General features: G+C 43.2%; 2 protein-coding genes and 1 long non-coding RNA gene across 7 annotated transcripts in view; 2 read left to right on the top strand and 1 right to left on the bottom strand.

The window, feature by feature from the left end:
• ZFYVE16 (zinc finger FYVE-type containing 16) overlaps positions 1 to 6,840 on the top strand; it is a 55,211-nt gene extending 48,371 nt beyond the window's left edge. For 3 of the 4 annotated variants that reach the window (XM_073344355.2, XM_073344358.2, XM_073344356.2), the window contains 5 exons: positions 67 to 147; positions 791 to 953; positions 1,974 to 2,076; positions 2,698 to 2,862; positions 4,613 to 6,840. In XM_073344355.2, coding sequence (XP_073200456.2) covers positions 67 to 147; positions 791 to 953; positions 1,974 to 2,076; positions 2,698 to 2,862; positions 4,613 to 4,774 — 674 coding nt within the window. In that variant the 3' untranslated portion in view covers positions 4,775 to 6,840. The remainder of the gene's footprint in view (positions 1 to 66; positions 148 to 790; positions 954 to 1,973; positions 2,077 to 2,697; positions 2,863 to 4,612) is intronic. The other variant, XM_073344357.2, reaches the window with a different exon arrangement.
• On the bottom strand, positions 6,634 to 25,815 carry LOC140911404 (uncharacterized). Its single transcript, XR_012158936.2, has 7 exons — positions 24,648 to 25,815; positions 23,368 to 23,473; positions 20,914 to 21,073; positions 19,256 to 19,325; positions 18,434 to 18,512; positions 9,725 to 9,907; positions 6,634 to 6,752 (listed from the first exon to the last, which is right to left on the bottom strand). It is a non-coding gene; the product is annotated as an uncharacterized LOC140911404 (long non-coding RNA).
• FAM151B (family with sequence similarity 151 member B) overlaps positions 25,318 to 27,064 on the top strand; it is a 72,586-nt gene continuing 70,839 nt past the window's right edge. Inside the window, exon 1 of one of the 2 annotated variants that reach the window (XM_073344366.1) lies at positions 25,318 to 26,279. Coding sequence is in view for 1 of the 2 variants with exons in the window: in XM_073344364.1 (XP_073200465.1) it covers positions 25,452 to 25,467 (16 nt within the window). In the remaining variant the exon portion in view is untranslated. The remainder of the gene's footprint in view (positions 26,280 to 27,064) is intronic. The other variant, XM_073344364.1, reaches the window with a different exon arrangement.

Raw genomic sequence — 27,064 nt, forward strand, 5'->3', positions numbered from 1 at the left:
CTGTTAACTCACTAAGCATAAAGATGGACAATATGAAGTACCTGATGTATTCACTTTTGTGTTTAGTTACAGGTGCAAGTTTTGTAGTGTTCAATGGAGCCCTAAAAACATCTTCAGGATTTCTTGCTAAATCAAGTATAGTTGAAGGTATGAATCGCATCTTAAATGATTCCTTATTAAGAGGCAAAGAATTGGTGTTGGAACACGACTCTGCATAATACTGATGCGATTAAGAGTCTGTCCCGTTGTAAACCTAAGCTTTTTCTTTAAGGTTTGTAACGTGAAAAAAAAAAAGTGTGCATAAATTATTATATGTAAATTCACAGTTTGGGACATACTTCGTTTGAGGACACTTTTATGATGTGGCTTTTTTGGACCTCTTGATTTAATGCCTGTCATTTTGTAAAGAATTTCAAAATGAGAAGCTTGTAGGAGGATTTAATTCAGTTGTTTCCTGTATGCTTAAGTTTTTACCTCTACTTTTGTGTGACATTTTGTGGCTCATTAAGTTGTTCAAGCTTCATGAAATAAACTTTGACCAGATGGAACATCAGCTCCATTAGTCTACCTTTTTGTTCACCAAAAAAGCTTTGAAAATTGAACTAACAGTTTTTCATATCGCATTTCACATTGTGATGAGGAAAAAAGTCAATATTCTACTCCCAGGCTTGTGAAATTGCATTTCTTAAACAATTCAAGAAGATAAATTGACCAGCCAAGGTTCTATGAAAGTACTCTTCCCTTTTTGTTCTCTAAAGGAAAGTGAGAACTTTTACTGTTTCTCTTTTAGATGGACTAATGGTACAAATAACTCCAGAGACGATGGAAGGTTTACGTCAAGCTTTAAGGGACAAGAAGGACTTTAAAATTACATGTGGCAAAATGGATGCAGAAGAATTAAAAGAATACGTAGATATTTGCTGGGTAGAGAGTGAAGAAAAAGTAAACCAAGGGTATGAATATTTGTTAATAAAACTGTGTGTGTGGTTGTTGGAATTTTCTCTTCTCTTCCCACCTCTCTTGAAATGAAGGGTGGATATTTAAAGAATGGAAAATATAGTATTGTAATTAAAACTAATATCTTGCTATTTAAAGCTGACAAGGAAATAGTAGTGAAAGCTGCCTGTGCGCCTCTAGATATCACTATGAGAATAACTTTAGACTGTAATGGTCTTCTGAGATTTTAATAACTGCCTGGTTTGGGAGTGGTGGGAAGAGGGTCGTCTTTATGGTGTTGCCTGTTTTTAGCCACAGCCCACCTGTCTGATGAGGACTGGTTGGCTCCCTTCAGAGTTCAACAATGTCATTCATTAGATGGAGGGGGGCTACTCAGTGAGGGCTGCAAGATTTCCGTCCCCACCCCTGTGGCTGTGAACGTCAAGGCACTATCACTCCTATAACATATGAGTTGGTTTAAGACCATGGTTTTCAACCTCTTTTCATTTGCAGATTCCTCCAAAATTTCAAATGGACGTGTGGACCCCTTTGGAAATCCTAGACCTGTGTGTCTGTGGACCATGGGTTGAAAACCACTGGTTTATGAGTTTCATTTTAGGTGGCTTAGAGAATCTGTTGTTATAGTTAGGGCCTTACCAGTTTCATGGCTGTGAAAAACATGTCACGGACTGTGAAATAAGCCCTTCCCTGTGAAATCCGATGTCCCCTTGTTCCTAGGAGTGCCCCAGTAAAGGGGGCTCCTAATTCCGGCTGGGCAGAGGAGGGTCAGGACTTATCCATCTTCTGCACAGCTGCTCGGAGGGCATGGTGGGTTGAATCAGACCCACCTCCACCTCCGGAGGAAGCTCATGCAGCTGCAAGAAGCTCTGCAGTTGCTGCCTTCAGAGTCCAGAGTAATATTTTACCCTTTGGAGTTTGATTTAACTTAAAGCAATGGGTTTTTAAGTTGAACAGTTTATTTTTAGATGAAAGAATGCTCTGGTTCAGTTTTAATTTATTCTACACTTATTTTACAGAGTTGTAAGCCCAGTAGATGGAAAGTCAATGGAAGGAATTCAAAGTGAAAGAATACTACAGGGAGATTTTGACACTGAGGAAAAACTTATGAAGTGTACCGAAGTAAGTAAATGAATACCAATAAATAGTTTGTTTATATGTTAAAATATCAGATTTATTTATACCAATTGCTATTCTAAATAGCATTAATAATGCTGATGAAGGGAAGGTGCTACCACAGAAACTAGTTCACTTTTCTATGTTCACTGTGTTCTTGCAGTTCTCTCTGACTTTCATATCAAATGTCTGGATAGGAGCGATTTTATTTTTTAAATAGGGGTGATATATTTTCCTTTTTTAAAACTTTTGATGCAATTATGAAACTTCTAATCCAGTTATTCTTATGGTTACTTGTTAATTCACTGAGTTTTAATTGTGAGGATAATTTCCAACAGTACCAACACAGTATTTGCTGTTCGGGGACTTCTTGTCTCTTCCTAATTTTGGAAAGCACCTAGCACATTTAGGCACTATCATATATAATAAAAATGGATAATTATATCAGAACTGCTTTGCTACTGATAAACTACCCAATTCCAAAGTTGAAAGTCTTTTGCCAATAAACAAGTATCGGTAATTTTACTGCATCTTAAACAGTGATACTGTACCTTGAGCCATTTTGACAACTTTGAAATTCTTACCAAAAAAGCCACTAATCATGTCGTGTCCTTACTATACTTTCAGGTGTTCTATATCCTAAAGGACCATGAGCTATCCAGCGCAACACCCCATCAGTTTGCAAAAGAGATTGCTGTAGCTTGCAGTGCTGCTCTTTGCCCACATCTCAAAACGCTGAAAAATAATGGAATGAATAAGATAGGTCTCAGAGTCTCTATTGATACCGATATGGTAATTTTTGTTAATTTCAGATATATAACATTTAATATCACCACCTGTAATGATGCTGCCTTTGGTGGGACACTTCTGAGAGTATCAATTCAGGACAAATTGTTTAGAGCAGGGCAGTTACGGCTGGGGTTTCTCTACTTCTGAGGCACACCAAACCAGCCAGATAGAGAGGACTTTGGTTTTACCCCACTGGCTAACGAGAAGTCACACAAGCAATTCCCTCAGACACTCCAGTTTCCCAGTATCACCACCAGTGCCACTCGTTATGGGAACAAATGGTTATGAAAACAAATACCCCAGTAAAAGAAAAAAGTTTTTCCCGATCCCAAAGGAGTAAGCCTCAGACCCAGGTCAATATACAAATCAGATCTTACCCACAAATCATGCTGCTGCCAATTCTTTAGAATTTTAAAATCTAAAGATATTCATAAAAGAAAAAAGATATAGATGACAGCTAGAATTGGTTAAATGGAATCAATTACATATAGTAATGGCAAAGTTCTTGGTTCAGGCTTGTAGCAGTGATGGAATAAACTGCAGGTTCAAAACAAGTCTCTGGAGTACATTCACAGCTGGGTTGGGTCATTCAGTCCTTTGTTCAGAGCTTCAGTTTGTAGCAAGGTTCCTTCAGAGGTCAGAAGCAGGATGAAGACAAGATGGAGGGGTTTTCAGGGCCTTTTATATTCTCTGCCCATGGAAGGACCCCTTTTGTTCTCACTGGAAAATCACAGCAGCAAGATGGAGTCTGGAGATACATGGGCAAGTCACATGTCCGTGTATGACTCAGTTTGCAGGCCGACACCACTGTTTACGTGTTAGATTGAATGTCCCCAGGAAAGCTCAGATGTGGATTGGTGTCTCCCAAAGTTCATTGTCAGTTAAGTGTTTCTTGACTGGGCACTTACTGAGAATAGTCCTTTCTCAAGAAGCTGACCAAATGCTTCACTGAGGCTACTTGGAATCAAATACATTTGAAATACAAGTACATGGCCCATATTCATAACCTTCAAATATAAAAATGATACACACATACAGCCAGCATAATTATAACCCCTTCGTAGACACCTCACATGACAACCTTTGTACAATATTTGCTGCAAATATTATAACAGTGGTTGCAACAATGATCTATATGGTCACAGTTTTTCTCAATAAAGTCACGCCACCTTAAAATAATGGTATTTAGGTATAACTTCTTTAGCTCTTTTAAATCTTCCCACATCGCCAAATGCTAAGTCCATTACCAGCAATGTATGTACCTGGAAAGAATTCAGAACACAAGTCTGAGAGTTAGACTCGATCCCTGTTGTTCCTAGAGAAACTACTCTAGGTTTTGTTTCAAGATCTTAGCTGAGAGAGCTGCAGAAGTTTACAGCTCACCACAATTTAAACTTGTGTTTTTTGTTTAAAGTTTCATACTTTTCAATGGTCTGTCATTAAGTAACTAATTCACAATATTTCTGGTTGCTTGCATCCTGAACTAGCAGCACCTTGAAGTGTTGAAGGCCGGTTATTCAATGAGCAGAAGGCGGTGTCTCTCAGTTCTAAACACAAAACCTTCTTGCCAGTGAATGTGTTGACTTGCCCAAAGTCTCTTCAATACCACTTTTTATAATAGACAACCATGAGCTGAAATTTGTTTTATACAGATGGTGATGTTTGCACAGTGCATCTACTGCACCTCTACTTTTGTTTTGTATTAATATCTAATGTGTAATGTATCAACTTACTATACCTCTTTTTATTTTAGGTTGAGTATCAGTTAGGATCTGGAGGCCAACTTCTTCCACAGCATTATCTAAATGACTTGGACAGTGCTCTGATTCCTGTGATCCATGGTGGGACATCAGACCCCACAAGCTTACCATTGGAAATGGAATTAATATTTTTTCTTACAGAATACCTCTTTTAATATAAATGACAGCGTATATTATACTGTGTATAATCTGATTTGCTAGAACTAACCCAACACCAAAGCTGTAATGCTACCAACACTAAAAAAAAGTTAAGGTTTATTTAAAAAAAACCCAACAGCTAAGTTTAGTAATAGATTTTTAAACTGGGTTTTGTTTCTAATAAATGAACCAACTCTCCTCCATCCCCAGCATAAAGAAGAAGGATTGTAGAGTTTAAGATTTCCTAAGATTCCGAAACTTTACACTTAATACAGTCACTGAAAAAAGGCAAGGACTCATTACCTCTAAGCAAACTGTAGCATTTACTATGTGCATTGTAAGGTTAAGCCATATACCTCTTAAACCCAAGCAAATATTTTAGTAACAGTCGTTATGATTAGATGTAACCTAAATCTGGGACACTCCATGTGGATGTGCAAATGAGCTATATTTACATTTTTAAAAAATCTTGTAAAGTATATTTAATTGGTACAGTACTGTTACTTGCTGTGGAGATCCAAATATAAAATCTCTGAGGGTTGGCTGCAAACAACGGATACTGCGTACTTATAATATATGGAATTTGCCTGCACAATCAGATATTGATTGTGTGGGAAGAATCGAACAAAACTTTGCCAGGTGTGTTATGGGTTTTTTTTAAAAGATTTCATAATTGGACTTGTCCTGACTTAAAAATCAAGACAGTTGACATGTTTGTTGGTGCTTTTGGAACTTGTGCTTTTACACTGAGTCTCTTTATAGTGTAGCTGATTTTCTTATGTATTTATAATGACTTATCTAACTTTGTTGGGTATCATTTTTGTATTACACTAATTGTCCCCCCGTCCCCCCCCCCGTGTTTAAATGTAGCTTTGTAATTTGGGACTTCCAAGAGTGATTAAGAACTGGCCAGATGACCCTTAAAGTAGTAATCATGTAGCAATAAGTCAGGCATGAAACCTGTAATATCTTTTCTCCTCCCATCTCTAACTTCTGGGACCTCTTGGTCGCCCTGTTTATTTTTCAGGGAGAAAATGTATTAAGTGTGAATTTTCATGATCAGATTGCTTTGGCATATTTGAGGTTCTTTGTATAGTACATATTTTTGATACTGGGGTATTAGCAATTAAGAACTAAGATGATGCTTGTAATTTATGCCTGAGTACCGAGGTTCAGTGAACACCGATCAGGCATGATAACTATTGCATAACTTACCTGTTCACTTTGAAGAGAATCAGAACACACTGTATCCAAGACCGAATCATTTGAGTAAAATGTTGTTAGAGTTTTAGACTGACAGATCATTAAAAACCTAAACATCTAGATGCCTTCTTGATTCTCATAGGGGATATTTATATGGTTTTTGTATCAAAAACGCAACTAGTAACTTAAAAAAATAATAAAATAAAAATGTCACCAGCCCTATTACCCACAGCTTGAAGACCCATATTAATGGAAAGGTTCAGGATTTAAGGTCTTAGTCTAGAATAAACTAGGTATTTCATTGTAGTAATGCACAGTTTTTGTTCAGAGATGAATTGCAGTTCTGTGGACCAGCCAAAGACATTAACATAGGCAGCATGAACAAGATGGATGTCCAGTCTTCTGAAAATAGTTAACAAGAGGACAGCAGGGATGAACAGTAGTCAAATGACGATTGTCATGTCCTTTGTCAATGTTAAGTACAGTTATAGCAGATGAAAGCAATTTGCAGATTAATTATTTTGTCTTTTGTGTTGCCCCATTGGTTTTTGGAAATTAGACTCATGTCTGAAACTCTTGCCATTTAATGTTTCAATTTCATTTAATAATTATCACTAACAAATAAAACTGACTTAAGTGCTAACAGCTGATGTAAAATAACATTGTTCTTCTGTTAAAAACAAAAACCATATCTTTGACAAACGTTTCCTATATTTTGTCTTTTTTTTTTTTTCTGTCTTCAAAGTTTCTCTTTGCTTGGTTCTGCTATTGCACTTGGAGTGTAGACTGCTCCTAAAAAAGGAATTGCTGTGTTTATGTCCAAATACAACTTTAGGCAATAGCCTGTAATTTACCAACAAATAAATGAACCAGAATGAAATGTTTCATAGTAACTTTCCTGGTTTGGAAGACAAACCATACTCATGGCTCCTGTCCAAAAACTGAGGCTCTTTTAAGAAAGGTGCAGTAGTATAATCAGTGATGAACATAAAAGAATGAAGCAGAAAGGGCCATGTGCACTCCAGCTTGTGGTTAATCAGTCTATGCTTTAATTTTTTTTAGTTTTTAGTTCTAATGCCTATGAAAAACACCCTACCAAATATGAACTGAATACAAACTAAAGCTCTGCACAGTCTACTGGAGACTGTGTGAGTGTGGACTCCCCTTCCCCCAACTACCCAACAAAAAATCCCTTTATCTTAATTGTGTGTCAACATAGACTGTTGCTGCAGGATGGAGAAAATATCAATATTAACAATTTATCATCAGTCTCCTTCACATGCAGACTTGCACCAAAATAACAAAAGATACAAATAAAACCCAACTTAATTATTTTGCATCTGTGTGGGGACAATGCATAGACATACACCAAAATAACTACGGCCTGGTCTACCCTAGAAAGTTTTATTGATGTAAGTCACCTTGCATCAACCTAGCTGTATATGTCTTTACACTGAAAATTTTCTTTAGCCAATGTGAGCACCCCGTTACAATGATGCAATAACACCACCTTCCCAAATAGTGTTGAGCTATGGTTGACCTATTGAGGTCGACACAGTGCAAAAGTAAACACTGTGTGATGTCTTTCAACCTCAATAGTATTCCAGCAGCTGTCTCACAGTTGTGAACTCCAGTGCCCAGGGGTCAGAGACCGGAAGCCAAACCTCCTCTTTAAAAATCTTTTGTGTTTTGAAATGCCTTTTCCTGATTGCCCAGCTTGGCGAGCACACCTAGCAGCTCTTCCTTGTGCACAAGTGCTCAACTGACCAGCCTGGCTCAATGCTCTAGATGCATTCCTGCTTGGAGCAGATGGGAGGTATTGGATCTCCTGGGCCTGTGGGGAGAAGAAACTCTGCAAGCACAGATAGGGAATTGTCATGGCAACATGGATATTTATTAAAAGATTTCACAGGGGAAGCAGGTCAGGGGGTACAATGAGTACAGTGCTGCATGAAAGCAAAGGAACTGCAGTGGGCATACTACAAGGCCAGGAAGGCCAACAGTCGATCTGCTGCCAAGTCACAGACCTGTCAATTTTTACAACAAGCTGCAGGCCATACTTAATGGAGACCCCACCAGCACCCTGCAGACCAATGTAGATACCTCTGAGGAGCTGGAGACAGAGACCCCTGTTGTTAACAGCAAGCAGGAAAAAGAGGATGGGGGACCTGCAGCAGGGTAAGGGTCCAACTATGCCTATGCTGTGAGCCAAGACCTGGTTGAGACTCCACCGGAGACTAGCCAGTCCCACCAGCCAAGCACAGACAAGCCCAGTGCAATGGAAGGAACCTTGGGTAAGTGTATGCATGCATTTTTCCTCATGGTGTTTAAATGTAATATAATGCTTGGCCACACTCTGACTTAGCAGGACACACAGGTATTGACTTTACGTTGTTTTATTTGTACTAGACAAGGCAGCAATACAAAAAAGGGGGTAGAGTTGGTATCCGCCTGTCATTCTCCTGAATTTGGGGATGGGAGGTATGGAGCAGTTTGTTCATGTACACATGCTGTGTCTTGTATCCTCGAGTGATCTTGATAAAACTTTCATGGAGGTACTCTGCAGCTCTCTCCTGATGGTTTCTAGGGATGGCAGCCTTGTTTTTAACTCTGATAGGATACTTTCCTACCTCACTCTGTGATGACTTTGGCCGGCACAGTCACAGTAAACAGGCGAGCAGCATACAGGCCCTGGTTGCTTTGGGATGCCAACAGCCATTGTGCTACGAGTGCCTTTTTTTAAACTCAGGAGTGAGAGATCTGCTAAAATCGCTGCCTCCTGTGAAAAACAGTGCCATTGCTTGTATTCATACCCATGGAAATAAAGGCTGAAATTCTGTTCTATGCAACTGAACAACTCTCCTTTCTTCCTCCCACCCCTGTCCTGGCTGGGTCATACTCATGGCTGGGACTGGAGAAAGGAGAATTGTGATGTGCAGGGGTGCTCCAAAGCTGAAGTGTCAATAAGCATGTCTTATTTGAAAATGCTTATAGGAGTAAGGAAAGGGAGTTCTGAAATTTAGCTTTTATTTTCCTATGTGACTATAAATAAAGTGATACATCTGTGTGTGTTATCTGTAGCTACTGTCATTGCAGCCTTGAGGGGTGCCCCTCCACTTGCTTGGAATGCCAGACCCGAAGAGGAGAAAGAAGAGGGTATGTTCAGTACTATCCTGCAAGTCAGTGCTGCATTGGATTGTGAACAGAGGACCTAGAGGGTCAATATAGCAGCCAACATGAAGAAGGCAAGTAAATGCATGGTGGTGGATGCCTTTGTAAATTAAAGAAGGAGCAGTAAGTCAGGGGGGGAAGTGTCCTCTGGGCCTGAGCCAGTCCACAGGCTGGGCCTATACGTCTGACATCCCTGAATTAAGGCATATTCAGAAACAGTCAGTTTCCATGTAAAGACCAAATGATGGAAAAAACTTCATCTCTTGCTAAATTGTTCCAGTGATTAATTATCCTCTGTTAAAAATTTGCACTTTATTTCCAGTTTTACTTTGAGTTTTGACTTCCAGCCATTGAATTCTATTATTGTACTCATGTTTTGGGAGCTCAAGCTGTTCCTTGTTAAAGGCTCTTCAGCTGCAGTATGTTATAAAATCAAGATGAATTTCCAAAAAATATACATTTATTGCATACCAAAACCAGTAAAGAAACTATGTGTAAGTTAAAAATAAAGACAATAAAACAAATTAACAGAACTTTGCAAGGAGAAAGAACCCTTATGTCCACTTCAATCCACTTGGGTTACACACACTGACCTGTGAGAGCCACAACTGCTGAATATGTGAAACTGTGGGTCATCTTTACTGTCCCCTTTTGGAGATTGGTTGGGGTAAGGCAGTGGCCTCTGATGTCACATGGAATATTGTAGGGGTGCAGGGAGGTGCTAAAATTGAGTTCTCCATTGACTGCAACAGTAGACGAGCCCATGATTGTTGAACCTATAGGTCAACAAAAGTGCAGCATTTGTGTTTGTTGCCGGAGAAGACCCTCTGTGTCCTGGTGAATCTCCTCCCTCTCCTGCTGGGACTTTCTCCTTTCTGCTTTTTCATTCTCCATGTTGGCTGGTAAGGTAAGCATCTTTTTTGCTAGCAGTGGCCATTGGGGCTGCACTTACATCCTGCACCCCACCACGCACCAGAGGGCAAAAAGGGCACAGCAGGGCCAAACATCCCTGAGTTCCTTCTTACAGCCCAGGGCTGTGAGGTGTTACTGCAAGCAGCATCTCTACCTGATGCGCACTTGCACATTTTAAACAAATTTATTGTATATAGTTATCTCTTTAGTAGTTAGGATAATTTGTATAGATTTCTATTGTGGGTAAAATTTTGTTTTTTGATTGCCAGGTACTGGGCTTTCAGCTCTTATGATGGAGCAAAAGTCTTCAGGGTTTCAAATATTGTCCCTCAGAGGGCAGCTATACCCTTCAATGATGGGCATACGTATGTCTATGCTGCCAGAAACTAAGAACAGTGCGTGATGAGTAAGGTAAATCAATAAAGTTGTCAACAGCTTCAGAGACTGCCACTACATTTGATTAGGCCCCCAAATGAGTGGCATTGCAACCTCACATACAGAATCAGCATGCCGCTTGTTTGGGGGCCTAATCAAATGTGTTTTTACAGCAGTGTTCAAGGTTTCCACAAACTTTATTCAAATTCACGATTTCTGTGACAAAACCATAACACCGTTTATACCAGACAAAAAGCAACTGAGAGCCTGAATGGGGTTAAATCTCCCGTCTTTGAATTACACAGGAGAGGTAGGCAGGGATGTCCATTGTCGTCTTTACTTTTTGCATTGGGCAGGTAGCCTTTTACACAGAGGATAAGAAATGAATTTATCAGAAGAATAAAACTTTCAGAAACCTATCAGAAAATAGGTTTACATGCTAATGATGTATTGTCAAACATGAGCATTTCCCTACAACTAGTATCTAAACTAATCCATGATTGGGAAAATATCTGGCTTTGAAGTAATATATGCCAAATCTGAAATGCTGGGGAGAACTTTGTTGTACTCTGAAAAGTCATCATCCAAAAAACACTTGGGAAACGTATTCTATAAAATAGCTTGGAATTCAAATCTCATCACAGAAGAACTGAATGATTTTAATGCCCAACCATTACTTCAGGGGAAAAAAACCAAAAGACATTTGCATGCTGGGGAAAGTGTGCAGCGTCTAGGTTGGGAAGAACAGCTACAAAATCGACCTGAATATTTTTGTGAAGGATATCTTTCTTGTTTCAAAAATCTTCCTATAATCTTTCCAACATAAAACTTTAAGAGGACTATAGAGTGTTAGAAATTATATAGAATAAGAAAAAAAAAAAAGATTAAGTGAGATACTTCGCACAGATCTAATAAACATGATGGTATAGCTATTCCAAAATGTGGAACTGTGAAGCCAGTCAGCTCAAATAATAGACTGGAAGTGCTCTAATCCAGCCAAACACTGAGTCTTCTGCGCTGCAATGCACTGCTCTCACTGTCGATGCTTGAGCATCATCTGTGGACACACACTGCCAACAAAGGGAGCGTAATGTGAACATGCGATAGTGATGTTGTTATAGCACTTTTTTGATCATCAACATAACTTTTGTCGACACAACTCTGTAGCCTAGACAAGGCCTTAGTTACTTTTGGGGGCATACTTAAGTCCCCAGACTTCAAACTCTGACTCACTTGCCAGGAGTCCTTCCTAGTTAGTGACAGCCACTCACACTGTATCTGTTCCCTTGTGGGTACACGTGCCCTCGGCATTTGTTTTAAGAGCCACTCCAGGTGAGAGAGATGTTAAATGATGAAGTGCTCCATTTGTCTAGCTTTAACTTCAAGCGCAGAAATGGTCCCTGTACAGCAGTCTCCAAGTCACCCCAGTGTCTCGTCAGCCCTGTCAGGTAGACCTACAAGTGACGGAAAGTCTTTCATCAAGAATACTAAATCTCCTCAGCAAGAGATCCGCTGTGCCGGAGACCCCACACTCCTTAAACCTCCTAGAGAGGTTTGAACAGTTTTGGTACAGAAAGCTTTAAATCGAAGTCCTCAAGCTCATCTAAATCATACGGTACTCACCAATTGGTACCGAAGTCTTCAGTATGAACAAATATGAACAAGTATCAAAGTATGAACAAGATACTAGAGACTCTATGGGCTCTGCATTGAAGAAATCAGTATTACCTGCAACATCTACTTCTTTGGTGCTTTGATTGGTAGTCCAGCAGATGTTACAGTTCTCCCTGCACCATTCTCAGTATTGCAGGCCACTGCAACCCCGGTTCATCAGGTTCCCGTGCAACTGCACCCAGTACTGCAGGAGTTCAGGTTTTCCAGGGCTATGTTTGTCTCCGATGAACCTGTGTCTCCTTGTGATAAATGAAGCGGGGGGGGGGGGGGGAAAGAGGGAGCTCCCTTTTATGGACACTCAGACAGCCAGTTAGCTATAAAATCCCTCTTAGTAGTGTTCTCTGCTTGCTTTACCTGTAAAGGGTTAAAAAGTCCACAGGTAAAAGGAAAGGAGTGGGCGCCGGACCAAAAGAGACAGTGGGAAGGTTAGAACTTTCTAAAATTGGGAAAAACTTCCCTTTGTCTGTTCCATTGTTCTCCAGAGGGAGGGGACAGAGCAGAGACAGGGCTGGGACTATGCAGTAAAAAGATTTTTGTCAGGTATGGAAATCATCAGATCATACCTAAAACCTCCTCATAATCAGAAAATGTCTAGAAAGCTGCGATTAGGTTTATTTCTGTTTATTTCTTATTGACTTGTGGACTCCTTTGTGCTAACCCCAAATGCTTTTTGTTTTGCTTGTAATCTTTAAGCTGGACCTCAAGAAGGTTATTCTTGATGTTTAATTTTTGTAAGTGGGTTTTTTAAATCTAGCAAAAGCCTAAATTCTGGATGTATTTTCTTTCTTTTTGTTCTTAATAAAATTTACGCTTTTTAAGAACAGGATTGGATTTTTGGTGTCCTAAAAGGTTTGTGCATATGTTGTTTAATTAGTTGGGGACAACGGCTGATTTTCTTTTTCTTTCTCGGCTCTTCCCTGGAAGGGGGGCGTGAAAGGGCTTGAGGGTATCCCACAGGAAAGAATTCCCAAGTGTGCCTACCTGGGTTCTCAGGGGTTTTGCATTTGGGTGGTGGCAGCATCTATCCATCCAAGGTCAGAGAGAAGAAAGTCAAGGAAAATGTGGGCTCCTTACTGAATGAGGGAGGCAACCTAGTGACAGAGGATGTGGAAAAAGCTAATGTACTCAATGCTTTTTTTTGCCTCTGTCTTCACGAACAAGGTCAGCTCCCAGTCTGCTGCACTGGGCAGCACAGCATGGGGAGGAGGTGACCAGCCCTCTGTGGAGAAGGAAGTGGTTTGGGACTATTTAGAAAAGCTGGACGTGCACAAGTCCATGGGGCCGGATGCGTTGCATCTGAGAGTGCTAAAGGAGTTGGCAGATGTGATTGCAGAGCCGTTGACCGTTATCTTTGAAAACTCATGGTGATCGGGGGAAGTCCCGGACGACTGGAAAAAGGCTAATGTAGTGCCCATCTTTAAAAAAGGGAAGGAGGAGGATCCTGGGAACTACAGGCCAGTCAGCCTCACCTCAGTCCCTGGAAAAATCATGGAGCAGGTCCTCAAGGAATCGATACTGAAGCACTTAGAGGAGAGGAAAGTGATCAGGAACAGTCAGCATGGATTCACCAAGGGCAAGTCATGCTTGACTAATTGCCTTCTAGGACGAGATAACTGGCTCTGTGGATGAAGGGAAAGCAGTGGATGTGTTGTTCCTTGACTTTAGCAAAGCTTTTGACACTGTCTCCCACAGTATTCTTGCCAGCAAGTTAAAGAAGTATGGGCTGAATGAATGGACTATAAGGTGGATAGAAAGCTGGCTAGATCGTCGGGCTCAACGGGTAGTGATCAATGGCTCCATGTCTAGTTGGCAGCCGGTATCAAGTGGAGTGCCCCAAGGGTCGGTCCTCAGGCCTGTTTTGTTCAATATCTTCATAAATGATCTGGAGGATGGTGTGGATTGCACCCTCAGCAAGTTTGCAAATGACACTAAACTGGGAGGACAGATACGCTGGAGGGCAGGGATAGGATACAGAGGGACCTTGACAAATTGGAGGATTGGGCCAAAAGAAATCTGATGAGGTTCAACAAGGACAAGTGCAGAGTCCTGCACTTAGGACGGAAGAATCCAATGCACTGCTACAGACTAGGGACCGAATGGCTCGGCAGCAGTTCTGCAGAAAAGGACCTAGGGGTTACAGTGGACGAGAAGCTGGATAGGAGTCAACAGTTTACCCTTGTTGCCAAGAAGGCCAATGGCATTTTGGGCTGTATAAGTAGGGGCATTGCCAGCAGATCGAGTGACGTGATCGTTCCCCTCTATTCGACGTTGGTGAGGCCTCCATCTGGAGTACTGTGTCCAGTTTTGGGCCCCACGCTACAAGAAGGATGTGGAAAAATTGGGAAGAGTCCAGCGGAGGGCAACAAAAATGATTAGGGGACTGGAATACACGAGTCATGAGGAGAGGCTGAGGGAACTGGGGATGTTTAGTCTACAGAAGAGAAGAATGAGGGGGGATTTGATAGCTGCTTTCAACTACCTGAAAGGGGGTTCCAAAGAGGATGGCTCTAGACTGTTCTCAGTGGTAGCAGATGACAGAACGAGGAGTAATGGTCTCAAGTTGCAGTGGGGGAGACTTAGGTTGGATATCAGGAAAAACTTTTTCACTTGGAGGGTGGTGAAACACTGGAATGCGTTACCTAGGGAGGTGGTGGAATCTCCTTCCTTAGAAGTTTTTAAGGTCAGGCTTGACAAAGCCCTGGCTGGGATGATTTAATTGGGGATCGGTCCTGCTTTGAGCAGGGGGTTGGACTAGATGACCTCCTGAGGTCCCTTCCAACCCTGATATTCTATGATTCTATAAGTTGTAACCTTGGGAGTTTAATACAAGTCTGGAGTGGCCGGTATTAATTTTTAGAATCCTTGCGGGCCCCCACCTTCTGTACTCCAAGTTCCAGAGTGCGGAATCAGCCTTGACACTCCTTTATTGAGCTCAGTTAGACTCCTGCTACCATGATCTCCACTGTATCCAATACCTTGCCGATACCACATGATTCCTTGGTACTCATGCATTCAGAGAGGCTAACCATTGCTCCTCCATTAAACTATGCAAAGAGTTCTCCAGATCCTCAAGTTTCTATTCAGGGCTCTTATGATTACATGCCTAAACCAGCTTCTCCTGAAGCTGCTCCACTGAAGGATACTTCCAGTCTTGTGCAACCTCAATCTGCTCAGTAACCTCCTTGGTATGATCAGTCCCTTATGCTGTCCTCTCCTCGTGGCCACATTAGGACCTTTGAGCTGTCTATTGACAACAGTTCTCCATGGTACCCCGCACTTGCAGGGAATGCTAGGGACAGCGCTCCTTAATTCTCTCAATTTCCATGTAGCAATCTCCACCACAGGAGGGGACGTCTGAGGAGCAAGAAAGGTGAAATGATAAAGAGGCTACCCCTCAGACAACTAGTTCATCATCCTCCCGAGATGAAGTTGTTAGGCCCTCTTTATCTAGTGCTGGTGACTTCAAACATTAGGAATTGATGAAAAGAGTGGCAGATAACTTTTCAAAAGCGTTACAAGAAGTGCAAGAGACTCAGTATAAACTGCTGGACATTCTTCACACGCCATCTTTAGCGTATGTTGCTCTTCCTATATACAAGGAGATGTTAGAACCTGCCAAGAACATTTTGGCAAACTCCTGCCACCACTGCATTCCCTGCCCCCATCTTTTTTATTAAAAAAAAAAAAAAAAAAAAAAAAAGTACCATGTTCCAGCTAGGGATTCAGAATTTTTATTTGCCAATCCTGTCCCAACTCCTTAGTTGTCGATGCAGTAAATAAATATTCAACGGACAATGCAATTTGAAGGCTACCCTGTATGATAAAGATTCAAAGCACTTAGATATCTTTCGTCACAAGAGTTACCTGCCACTTTGCATTTCAGAATTGCTAATTACCAGACAATTCTTGCAAAATATAATCACATTAGCTATTTAGAATTAATTCCTTTACGAAGATCTCCCATCAGAGCATAGAGAACTATTTCAGGCCCTCATCACAGAGGGACAGCTTCTGGCAAGGATAACTCTCAATACAGCCTCCCATTTCATCGGCACAGCTGAAGTCATGAGCTGAGCCACATGGCTGCAGTCTGTAAGATTAAAGCGTGAAATCCAAAACACTGTAGAAGACAACCCCTTTGATAGTCTTAAATTATTCAGGTTTCAGAGTAGCAGCTGTGTTAGTCTGTATCCGCAAAAACAACAGGAGTACTTGTGGCACCTTAGAGACTAACAAATTTATTAGAGTATAAGCTTTCGTGGGCTGCAGCCCACTTCATCGGATGCATAGAATGGAACATATAGTAAGAAGAGATAAATAGATATACCTTCTGTGTGTGTGTGTATATATATATATATATATGTGTGTGTGTATTTTTTTGTTTTTGAAGCTTTTCTGTTGCAGAATTGCCACCCTTAAGTCTTTTACTGAGTGGCCAGAGAGGTTGAAGTGTTCTCCTACCGGTTTTTGAATGTTATGATTCCTGATGTCAGATTTGTGTCCATTTATTCTTTGGCCAAACCGGACAGTCTCTACACAAATGTACATGGCAGAGGGGCATTGCTGGCACATGATGGCATATATCACATTGGTAGATGTGCAGGTGAACGAGCCCCTGATGGTGTGGCTAATGTGATTAGGTCCTATGATGGAGTCACTTGAGTAAATATGTGGACGGAGTTGGCTTCGGGCTTTGTTGCAAGGATAGGTTCCTGGGTTAGTGTGTGTGTTGTGTGGTTGCTGAAGAGTATTTGTTTCAGGTTGGGGGGCTGTCTCGAAGCAAGGACTGGCCTGTCTCCCAAGATCTGTGAGAGTGAGGGATCATTTTTCAGGAAAGGTTATAGATCTCTGCTGATGCACTGGAGAGGTTTTAGTTGGGGGCTGAAGGTGACGGCTAGTTGCGTTCTGTTATTTTCTTTGTTGGGCCTGTCCTGTAGTAGGTGACTTCTGGGAACTCTTCTGGCTCTATCAATCTGTTTCTTCACTTCCGCAGGTGGGTATTGTAGTTGTAAGAATGCTTGATAGAGATCTTGTAGGTGTTTGTCTCTGTCTGAGGGGTTGGAGCAAATGCGGTTGTATCGCAGAGCTTGGCTGTAGACAGTGGATCGTGTGGTGTGGTCAGGGTGAAAGCTGGAGGCATGTAGGTAGGAATAGCGGTCAGTAGGTTTCCGGTATAGGGTGGTGTTTATGTGACCATTGTTTATTAGCACTGTAGTGTCCAGGAAGTGGATCTCTTGTGTGGACTGGACCAGGCTGAGGTTGATGGTGGGATGGAAATTGTTGAAATCATGGTGGAATTCCTCAAGGGCTTCTTTTCCATGGGTCCAGATGATGAAGATGTCATCAATATAGCGCAAGTAGAGTAGGGGCGTTAGGGGACGAGAGCTGAGGAAGTGTTGTTCTAAATCAGCCATAAAAATGTTGGCATACTGTGGGGCCATGCGGGTACCCATAGCAGTGCCGCTGATCTGAAGGTATACATTGTCCCCAAATGTAAAATAGTTATGGGTAAGGACAAAGTCACAAAGTTCAGCCACCAGGTTAGCCGTGACGTTATCGGGGATAGTGTTCTTGACGACTTGTAGTCCACCTTTGTGTGGAATGTTGGTGTAGAGGGCTTCTACATCCATAGTGGCCAGGATGGTGTTATCAGGAAGATCACCGATGGATTGTAGTTTCCTCAGGAAGTCAGTGGTGTCTGGGAGTGGCTAAGTCATTATGCAAGGTAGCCTATTTCCCCTTGTTTTCTCCCCCCCCCCCCCCCCCCAGACGTTCTGGTTAAACTTGGATTTATGCTGGAAATGGCCCACCTTGATTATCATACACATTGTAAAGAGAGCGGTCACTTTGGATGGGCTATTATCAGCAGGAGAGTGAGTTTGGGGCGGAGGGGTGGAGGGTGAGAGAACCTGGATTTGTGCTGGAAATGGCCCAACTTGATTATCATACACATTGTAAAGAGAGTGGTCACTTTGGATGGGCTATTATCAGCAGGAGAGTGGGGTGGGAGGAGGTATTGTTTCATGGTCTCTGTGTATATAATGTCTTCTGCAGTTTCCACAGTATGCATCCGATGAAGTGAGCTGTAGCTCACAAAAGCTTATGCTCAAATAAATTGGTTAGTCTCTAAGGTGCCACAAGTACTCCTTTTCTTTTTGCGAATACAGACTAACACGGCTGTTACTCTGAAACCTGTCATTACATAAGGATATGGTTCCCCTTAGGCATAAATTTATGGATTGGCCTAAGGTAGTGTCAGTTTTCTATCTAAACCAAACAATTAATATTCCAGTATTTTTCCTGAAACCTCATTCATCTAAAGCTGAGAAAACACTTCATACCTTGGGTGTTTGTGAAGCCCACGCATTCTATCTGGACAGCAAAAAATACTTCTCACCCCCTGGCTTCTTGTAACCTATGCTGAGAGAATTAAAGGTCAATCTCTGTCAATTCAGTGAATCTCACACTGGATTTCTGATTGCATTAAGCTCTTCTACAATGTTGCTTAAGTCTCCTCTACATTGAGAATAATGGTTCACTCAATCCACTTCATTAGTTTTTCTGAGCAATGTTCCAGTAACTGATATATGCAAGGCACTGACACGGTCCTCTGTGTATATCTTTTCCACTCATGATGATGTGGCTTTGGCAAGTCAGTGTTACAGTCTCTAGCTTAGATGATCCAAAGTCACTCCACCTGTAAGGGAGCTGCTGATGAGTCATCTACAGTGGAATGTATATGTGCACAATCACTCAAAAGAGAGAGAATGGTTACTTATCCACACAGTAGGGTGACCAGATAGAAAGTGTGAAAAATTGGGATGGGATGGGGGCTAATAGGCGTCTATATAAGAGAGAGCCCCAAATATCGGGACTGTCCCTATAAAACTGGGGCATCTGGTCACCCTACCACACAGTAATTGTTGTTCTTTGAGACGTTTTGCTTCTATACTTTCCACGACCTCCCTCCCCACTAGTTGGACATGTGAAAGACTGGAGAGGGAGGTGGCAGACGTGCCCCTTTTATGCCCTTGCCTGAGAGCCTGAGGAGAGTAGGGGTGCAGACATTGCCTATGCCTAGTAGTAGTTCTGGCAAAAGTCTTCTACTGTAGTACACTGGGAACACATACATCTACAGTGGAATGTATAAGTGCACAACTTACCTTGAACAACAGTTAGTGTACAGGCAAGCAACCGTTTTTTTCTTCACCTACCATAGAGCATCTGAGCCACCTAAAAAGAAACCCAGAATGCAGAGGGGAAAGTTGTCACTGCTACACTTGGATGGACGCAGTAGCCATCATCTATGAAGTGTTCATTTTGACACCTCAGCCAAGGGCCACAAACACTCCCACGATCTGGGTCTGCTGTTGTATCATCCTGCCCTTTCCATCCTCCCATCTTTTGGGGATAGTCTCTCCTATTTCTGCATCTCATGGGACCACATTATCTCTGACAGATAGATCTTGGAGTTTATAACATCCATTTCCACTCCATCACTCCCTCTTATCTCATCCCTTTTCAGGCACCCATCTCATGAGCCTTTCCTCAGACAAGAATTTTTCTTCCTCCTCTGCATAGGAGCTATGGAACCAGTTCCCACTTAGTATAGAGGATGGGGATTTTATTCCAGATACTTTCTGGTTCCCCCAAAAAAAGGGCAGGTGGAGGCCAACTCTAGATCTCAGGATGTTGTATACCTTTATCAAGGTACAAAAATTCAAGATGGTAACACTTGCAGCTATTTCACCCCGGATCTGAATGACCTTTGCAACCCTTGTCATTTAAGAGACATACTTTCATGCCATGATAAAATCCCCTCTCTCTAGAGATTCCTATGCTTTTACATAGATCAGGACTGCTATCTACACCGAGTCCTCTCTTTTGGACTCCTGGAGTGTTTATGAAAGTTATGGCGATAGTTGCCACACAGCTTCACCAATGGGGAATAATCTTCAGTTATCTTGACTGGCTTCTCAAGGCGTATTCCTATACTGAAGTTCAAACTGCTGTAAAGAAGGCTCTGTCTCTCCCACATGCTCAACCCTCAGCTCAATACTGCCAAGTCCTCCCTCTTATCTCTATAGGGGCCATTCTCCATGTCACAATGTCCAGAGCCTACCTACAAGAGGACAGATTTTTCACTCTGACCGACTTAATTGCGTAAGTTCAAATGAACCTATGGGCCATTGCCAGATCATGCCTACAGCTCCTCAGGCATATGGCAGCATGTACCTTCATCATGCTACACATCCACTTACACCTGTGTTGCTTCCAAGACAGGATCAGGACAGTTTATACCCCCAACAGAAACAGTCTGAACATGATGCTCTCTAGTCCCAAATGTGGGCTAATGTCCCTCAACTCATGGAAGAATCCACACAAGGTATGCTCAGGAGTTCCCTTCAACCGTCCCTCACACTGTCACAATAGTTTTGAACATATTTTTTCTAAGATGGCAAACTTATCCACAAGATCACAGTATGCTGGGCAGATGGTCCATCCAGGAGTCTACCCTACATATCAACATTCAGGAGCTCAGGGGCGTGAGATAAACTTCTCCCCATGGTAAAATGCCCAGTTGTCCATGTAATGACAGACAACCAGGCCAGTATATACTACATAAATTGACAGGGAGAACAAGATCCTATTCCCTCTTCTGAAAGGTAATCAGGTTATGGAATGATGCACAGTCCACTGAATCCTCATCTCAGCAGTTTGCCTAGCTTTCAAAACACCCTAGATGACTGACTCATTAATACTTCAGTCAAGATCAAGACCGGGAACTTGACAGATCCACACTCAGACAGGTATTCCTTACTTGGGGTCTTCTGAACATTGGAGACCTTTTTACCATCACTGCCAACCAGAAATGTATGAAATTCAGCTCCCGGGAAGGCCTTAGTTGCCTTTCTCTGGGGGATGCCTTTCTCTTCTCTTGGTTGAAGAATCTTCTCCAACACTGCTAATCATCAGGATTTCTAAATAAAATCAAACAGGACAAAACCATGGTACTCTTGCACCATTCTGGCCAAGACAGGTGTGATTTTCTTATCAGCTTCATCTCTCCTCTCAGCCAGCCATCAGTCTCCTGCTGATGCCCAGTCTTCTGACTCAAGCTTTGGGGAATGTTTGTCATCCCAGTCTGAACACTATGGCTCAAGGCTTGATTCCTAGATGGCTCTCGGGTCTAGAATTCTCCTGTTCCAGAGAGATTCAAAAAGTCCTAATGAACACCAGAAAATAATCCACTAGGAAAACTTACCTTGGGAAATAGAAAAAATTTCATCACTGGTGCACTTACTATCGCCTGTCTCCTGTCAACTGTTCCATCCTGGAGGCTCTGGAGTATCTTTGTTCGCTGAAGAAAGGAATTCTCTCTTTGAGCCCCATTAAGGTCCACCTACTGGCCATCACACTATTTCATTCTCATAGACTCCTTGATATTAAGGTCAGAAGGGACCATTATCATCATCTAGTCTGACCACCTGCACAATGCAGGCCACAGAATCTCACCCACCCACTCCTGCAATAAACCTCTGACCTATGTCTGAGCTATTGAAGTCCTCAAATCATGGTTTAAAGAGTTCTCCTGTGGAAGGTTTCTTGGTATTTGCTCATCCTGCTACTTCCAAATTCCCATCTATTGAATCTTTTCCTGAATGTCTGAGAATCCCCCACACTTGGGATTTGAACTTAGTTCTTAATTCTCTGATGAAACCTCTCTATGGGAAACTTGCTACTTGTACGCTTTTAAACTTTCCATGAAAACTGTCTTTCTAATGGCAATTATCTCAGCTTGAAGAGTTGCTGAATTAGGAGGTTGGTTTATTAAGTCAGTGGTACTCAACCATGGTACATAGAGGTCTTCCAGCGGGCGGAAGGTACATCAACTCATTTAGATCTTTGCCTAGTTTTACAAGAGGCTACATTAAAAGGACTATCGAAGTCAGTACAAACTAAAATTTTATACAGACAAGGACTTGTTTATGCTATTCTATATACTATACACTGAAATGCAAGTACAATATTTTTATTCCAATTAATTTATTTTCTAATTATATGGTAAAAAGGAGAAAATGAGCATTTTTTCAGTAATGGCTGTGACACTTTTGTGTGTTTCTGATTTTGTGAGCAAATAGTTCTTAAGTGAGTTATAATGTGGGGGTACACAAAACAAATCAGACTCCTGAAAGGGATACAGTAATCTGGAAAGGTTGAGAGCCACCGTATTAAGCTCTATTATGCTATTGTCTTCAGGGACACGGTATCCTTCTGACCACATCAGTGATTCCTACCCAGAGTGATATGGAAGTCAGAGACCAATCAGGCTATTCATCTGCTAGTTTTCCACCCTAGACCCCATCAGACTAGGTGAATGCTGCTCTTCACACCTTAGATGTTAGGAGATCACTAGCCTATTATTTGGACAGGATTAAACCTTTTAGAGCCTCCCCAAGACTCTATCTACAGTGGACAGAGCTAAGGGAACACCAGTGTCCACACAGAGACTAAGTGGATTTCCAGCTGCATGCTCTCCTGCTATGCAGTTGCTAATGAGACATACCCACCTAGGGTCATAGCCCTCTTGACAGATCTCAGTGCACATCTGTTGCCCTATTTCAGTGGTCCCCAAACTTTTTACCTCGTGCCCCTGCCTTTACTCCTGTCCAAGCCCTGGAGCTGGGAGTGAGGCTGTGGCTCCGGGAGGGATGCAGACGGGTAAGGAAGCTGGGGCTGGAAGCCAGGCCCCAGCCCTGCCCCTGAACGTTCCTGGGGCGGGGGGAATGCACCTCACAGGTTGGGGACCTCTGTGCTACTGAATGATGTTCCTATTGTGGAAATTGGCAACACTGCAACATGGGCCTTTGTTTACATCTCCTCAAGGCACTATGCCTTGGTGCATGTCTCTCAAGCAACTGTCAGAGCGCCTGCAATGGAAATAGTGGGGACTGGTGTGACTGGGATCCAGCCAGGGAGCTCATGATCAGCTCAGAAGCAAGACCTGGAGGGGCTGGAACAGGCAGGAATCCCCAGGACCCTCTTTCCTAGCCTGGAACTGGCTGCACCACCCCAGCCAAGTCTTGTACCTCCCCTCACTGCCCCCATTCCAATTCGAATGGAGCTTCTGCCCCCAATCCATGCTACCTTTTCATTCTGTAAAGTTCTAGGACCAAGTTCTAAAGTTCCCACCTCATTCAGAGGGTTCTGCATGGGCATCACGTCAAGTGAAGCACCCATAAGGACACTACTCAAAGGGAGAGTGGTTACTTACTTTGTACTGTAATGAGGGTTTTGTTTTTTTTTGGTGATTTGTGTTCCTGTGGGTGCTGTATTACTGCCCTCCTTTCCCTCTGCTTCAGAATTTCATCTCCATGGGACTGTAGTAGAGAAGGAAGTGAGGCTGGTTTATCTGTTGTAGCCCTCTGTAACCTCTGTATGGGTCACAATAATTGCTAAAGCACCTGTGCTCACTGAATGAGCACTGCTGCTGAAAATCACTGTTTGAAGGCTCATGTACACCTCATGTGGAGCACCCATAGGGGGACACCTCTCAAAGAATTCCAGTTACTGTAGAAGGTTAGTAACCTTTCCATAGGTATTTTTCTCAACTTTTCTAGAATGTTGTTTTGTTTTATAGAGAGAACTAACTTTAATAGAAGTGATGGCTTCTCCTAGAAACATAAATATAACTAATTTGTCTTTGCATACAACTTCCCAAACAAAGAAATGTCCATCTATGCCATAGTCGGAATAGGATATGGATAGATAAGTTTCCTTAGATGCATGAGTTTTGATATGGAAAAGAGGTCCAGCAACCTCCTCTACTGCCTGATGAAAGAATATTTAACAAAGCGTTTCAGTAATACTGCACCCAAGTCAGGTTAAAAAATAGAGATTAAATGGGGATAAATATCAGAGAAGTTGTGAAAGAGGTGGTTATAGTCATATGATGGACATGTCCCGTGTGACTAGTAGGGTGTAATTTATAACCAAATTTTATAAATGGTTGGATATTTATTACCTCATGTTCCACGGGCTTCCTTCTGGAAATGGGCCTATTCAAACAAATCAATTACTTTTATTTACTACTGGCTCTACTACTGAAAGCCTCTGAGGGGCAAAAGAAAAATTGTCAAAAAACTCAAGGAATGGTTCCAACAAAATTAGGAAGTTACAGAAAAAATAATGCATCAATTATGTACCCACCAAAACTAGACAACACAAATAGATAGTTTAGTTACTATTTATTCAATAATCAAAGTACACATGTCCACAAAACAGTCCATGTCCAATTTTTTTAATAATGTTTGATAAATTGTCAATTTTCCTTTTAATAACTACTCCAGAAAGAACAGTCTCTCTAAAACAGTTAGGCTTACACCTTACAATAGCGCTTTGACTATGATTCTATGACTGCATATTTCTTTACCTTAAAGCGTTCATTCTAATTGTTTTACTTCTGTTTACATTATGTTTTTGTAAAGGTGTTAATACTCCCTGATATAAAAAACCTGTGCCAATTTCTACAGTTCCTTTAGTGACTGCATTCACCTTAGCTTGTCCAGGAGAGGCGTGGAACGTAGTTTCTCATTTATTCTGACGCCTGCAGTTTGGGCATTAAACCGGGCTCTGTGCTGCTTGTTTAAAAATGTAAAAATACGTGGAAAAGTTTTTTAGGGCCAAGTGGTGACCCCCCCCTTTAACGTAATTCTAGGTTCAGGGCTCGTGCCCCGTAACCGTTTTTTAACGAGTGTAAAGGCCCGAGCGGGCAGCGCTACCTCTACCCGGCCCGCGCACGAAGCGGACACTTCCCCCCGGCTGGGGACAGGGCGGCTCACTGGAGGCTGCACCGTGATGCAGCCGCCACAGCTCCCTGCGGTGACGTAGGGGAGCGATAGCAGCACGCACGGGGTTTATGGTGACCCGTTAATATCTTCCCCATGAAATGCCATTTCGGGGGGTCTGGGGTATTAATCCCTCTTCCTGCCCCATCACCCTGCTGCCACGGGCCTGGCCCAGCCGCACCTGTCCCTCCACACGCCGGGGGGGCCTCTCCCGGCCTCGCCGAACCGCGCGGCTGCTGGGCGGGCCGCAGTGTGCCCAACTGGGCCCTCAGCGGGGTTTCCGGCCCTGGCACCTGGGAAGGAAGCAGCAAGAACTAGGAACTAGTTCTTTCGCGGAGCAAGACGGCTTCCTTCCGCACTAGCAGTCACGAGACGCTGTGCTGCCTTACAGGAGCAACCGCTGTTCCGAGGAGAATCCCGGATCCTTGCGCCCCGAGGCCGAGGCCGAATCGAGTCCCGGCCACAGGAGGCGGGGCTAAGCCGGCAGGACCCCAGGCGCCTGCGCCCAGTCATGGAGCGGGAGCTCGGTAAGAGCCAGGTGCCCTCCTGCTGGGCGGGCTGCGGGACCGGAGCTGTGGTAAACCAACCACGGCTCGGCTCAGCCCGAGGGCGAGGAGGCCTGGCTGGGGTTAGGGCGAGGGAGTGGTGCAGCCGCCGGAGGCATCGTCTGAGCCCAGCTCCGCGCCCTGCCTCCTCTCCCAGACGCCCCGTCGCACGCTTGTCCCCGACCGGCCTCCCTGAGGCGTCGTCAGCGCCGGTGCCCGGCCCCTCGGCGCTCGCTGCGTGCGTTGCTCTGGGGGGCGGCGGTAGCCCCGCTTCCCTGGGAAACCAACCCCCTTCCCCAGTGTCCCGGAGAAGGAAGCCGCCTGGCGCGCGGGCAAGAGGCTCTGCCTAGGGGCGCTGGCTTTGGGGGCGTGGCCTGGCCGGGAGGACGCAAGTTGCAGGGCGTCTGGACAGAAGACCGACCCCTACCCCAGACTAAATGGCGGGGAGAACCTGCCGGAACCGGAGACTAAGTGAGGGGAAAGAGACTTCGTGACGCTAGTGGCATTTGTGACATGACGTCATGAATCCGAGCGTGTTTGCGTCACGTCGCCCACGGCGCAGAATTAAGCAACCCGCGGCCCACGCGACGAGCGGAAAACACCCGCGGGTCGCGTGAAAGTGGGGCGGAAACGTTCCTGCATCCGCCATGGGCTGTCTTGTCCTAGGGAGCTGTCCCTTCGCTCCCTACGCCGACCTCTCTACTCCGCGCCTCAGACCCTCGCAAAAAGCCTGCAATCCTCTGCTGCTAGGGGCCCTCCTGCCTGTGTCTGTCCACGAGCATAGATCCTGGAGTGTGAGAGGGCTCTTGATAATTTTCCTTATAGTTCCTAGGGCTTGGGATGCTCCTGGCAAGCCCCATAGGGCTACCCTTCTAAGGTTTTTAAAAGGTGTATGTTAATGAACCTCTCTTCCAGCCAACCTCAAGAAGGGTAACACCCCCCCTCACCCCCCAAGTTTTCTTTGCTCTCCATTTTCATGCTGTGACTAGCTAAACTAAAGAAATTTTCTTACTGAATTTTTATGGAGGTGAAGTAAAGTCGCAGTACTTAGCAGTGTGAGTGTGGCTTACCTTGCATAAATATTGAGATCTGAAGAAAATATAAAATCAGGAACTGCAGCGTTAAGATTGCAGTTCTCAAACAAGGCACCCAAACGATCTGACTCGTGCAACAGTCCAATCTTATTAATGATCAGAAAAACTAGATGTCTTAATAGTACAATGGTGTGCTGCTTTACAGCCTTGTTTACACAGGACACACAAAAGGATTCTATGAATTCCTGCTTGAGGCAGAAGGCATTGAATGGAGGCAGTCATTTCTCATTCCTCCTTAAGGGTAGAGTCAACCAATTATCCAAGTGTCATTAGGCAAAGTTAGCATCTTACTTTCACAGGCATCATCCCCTAATCATATCAGAACAGTTTAATAAAAAAAACAACAGTTAGTGTGCTGGCAAATCATCACACTTAGTATCTAAGATCTATATATGTAGAGTCCTGCATGGATACAAAATTTGTATCTGCATCTGCAAAAATGGTCCATGGATATAAAGCAGTTATCCACAGATTTGCGGGGCTCT

The sequence above is a fragment of the Lepidochelys kempii genome, chromosome 5 (genome assembly GCF_965140285.1).
Source record: "Lepidochelys kempii isolate rLepKem1 chromosome 5, rLepKem1.hap1, whole genome shotgun sequence".
NCBI classification, from domain to species: Eukaryota; Metazoa; Chordata; order Testudines; family Cheloniidae; genus Lepidochelys; species Lepidochelys kempii.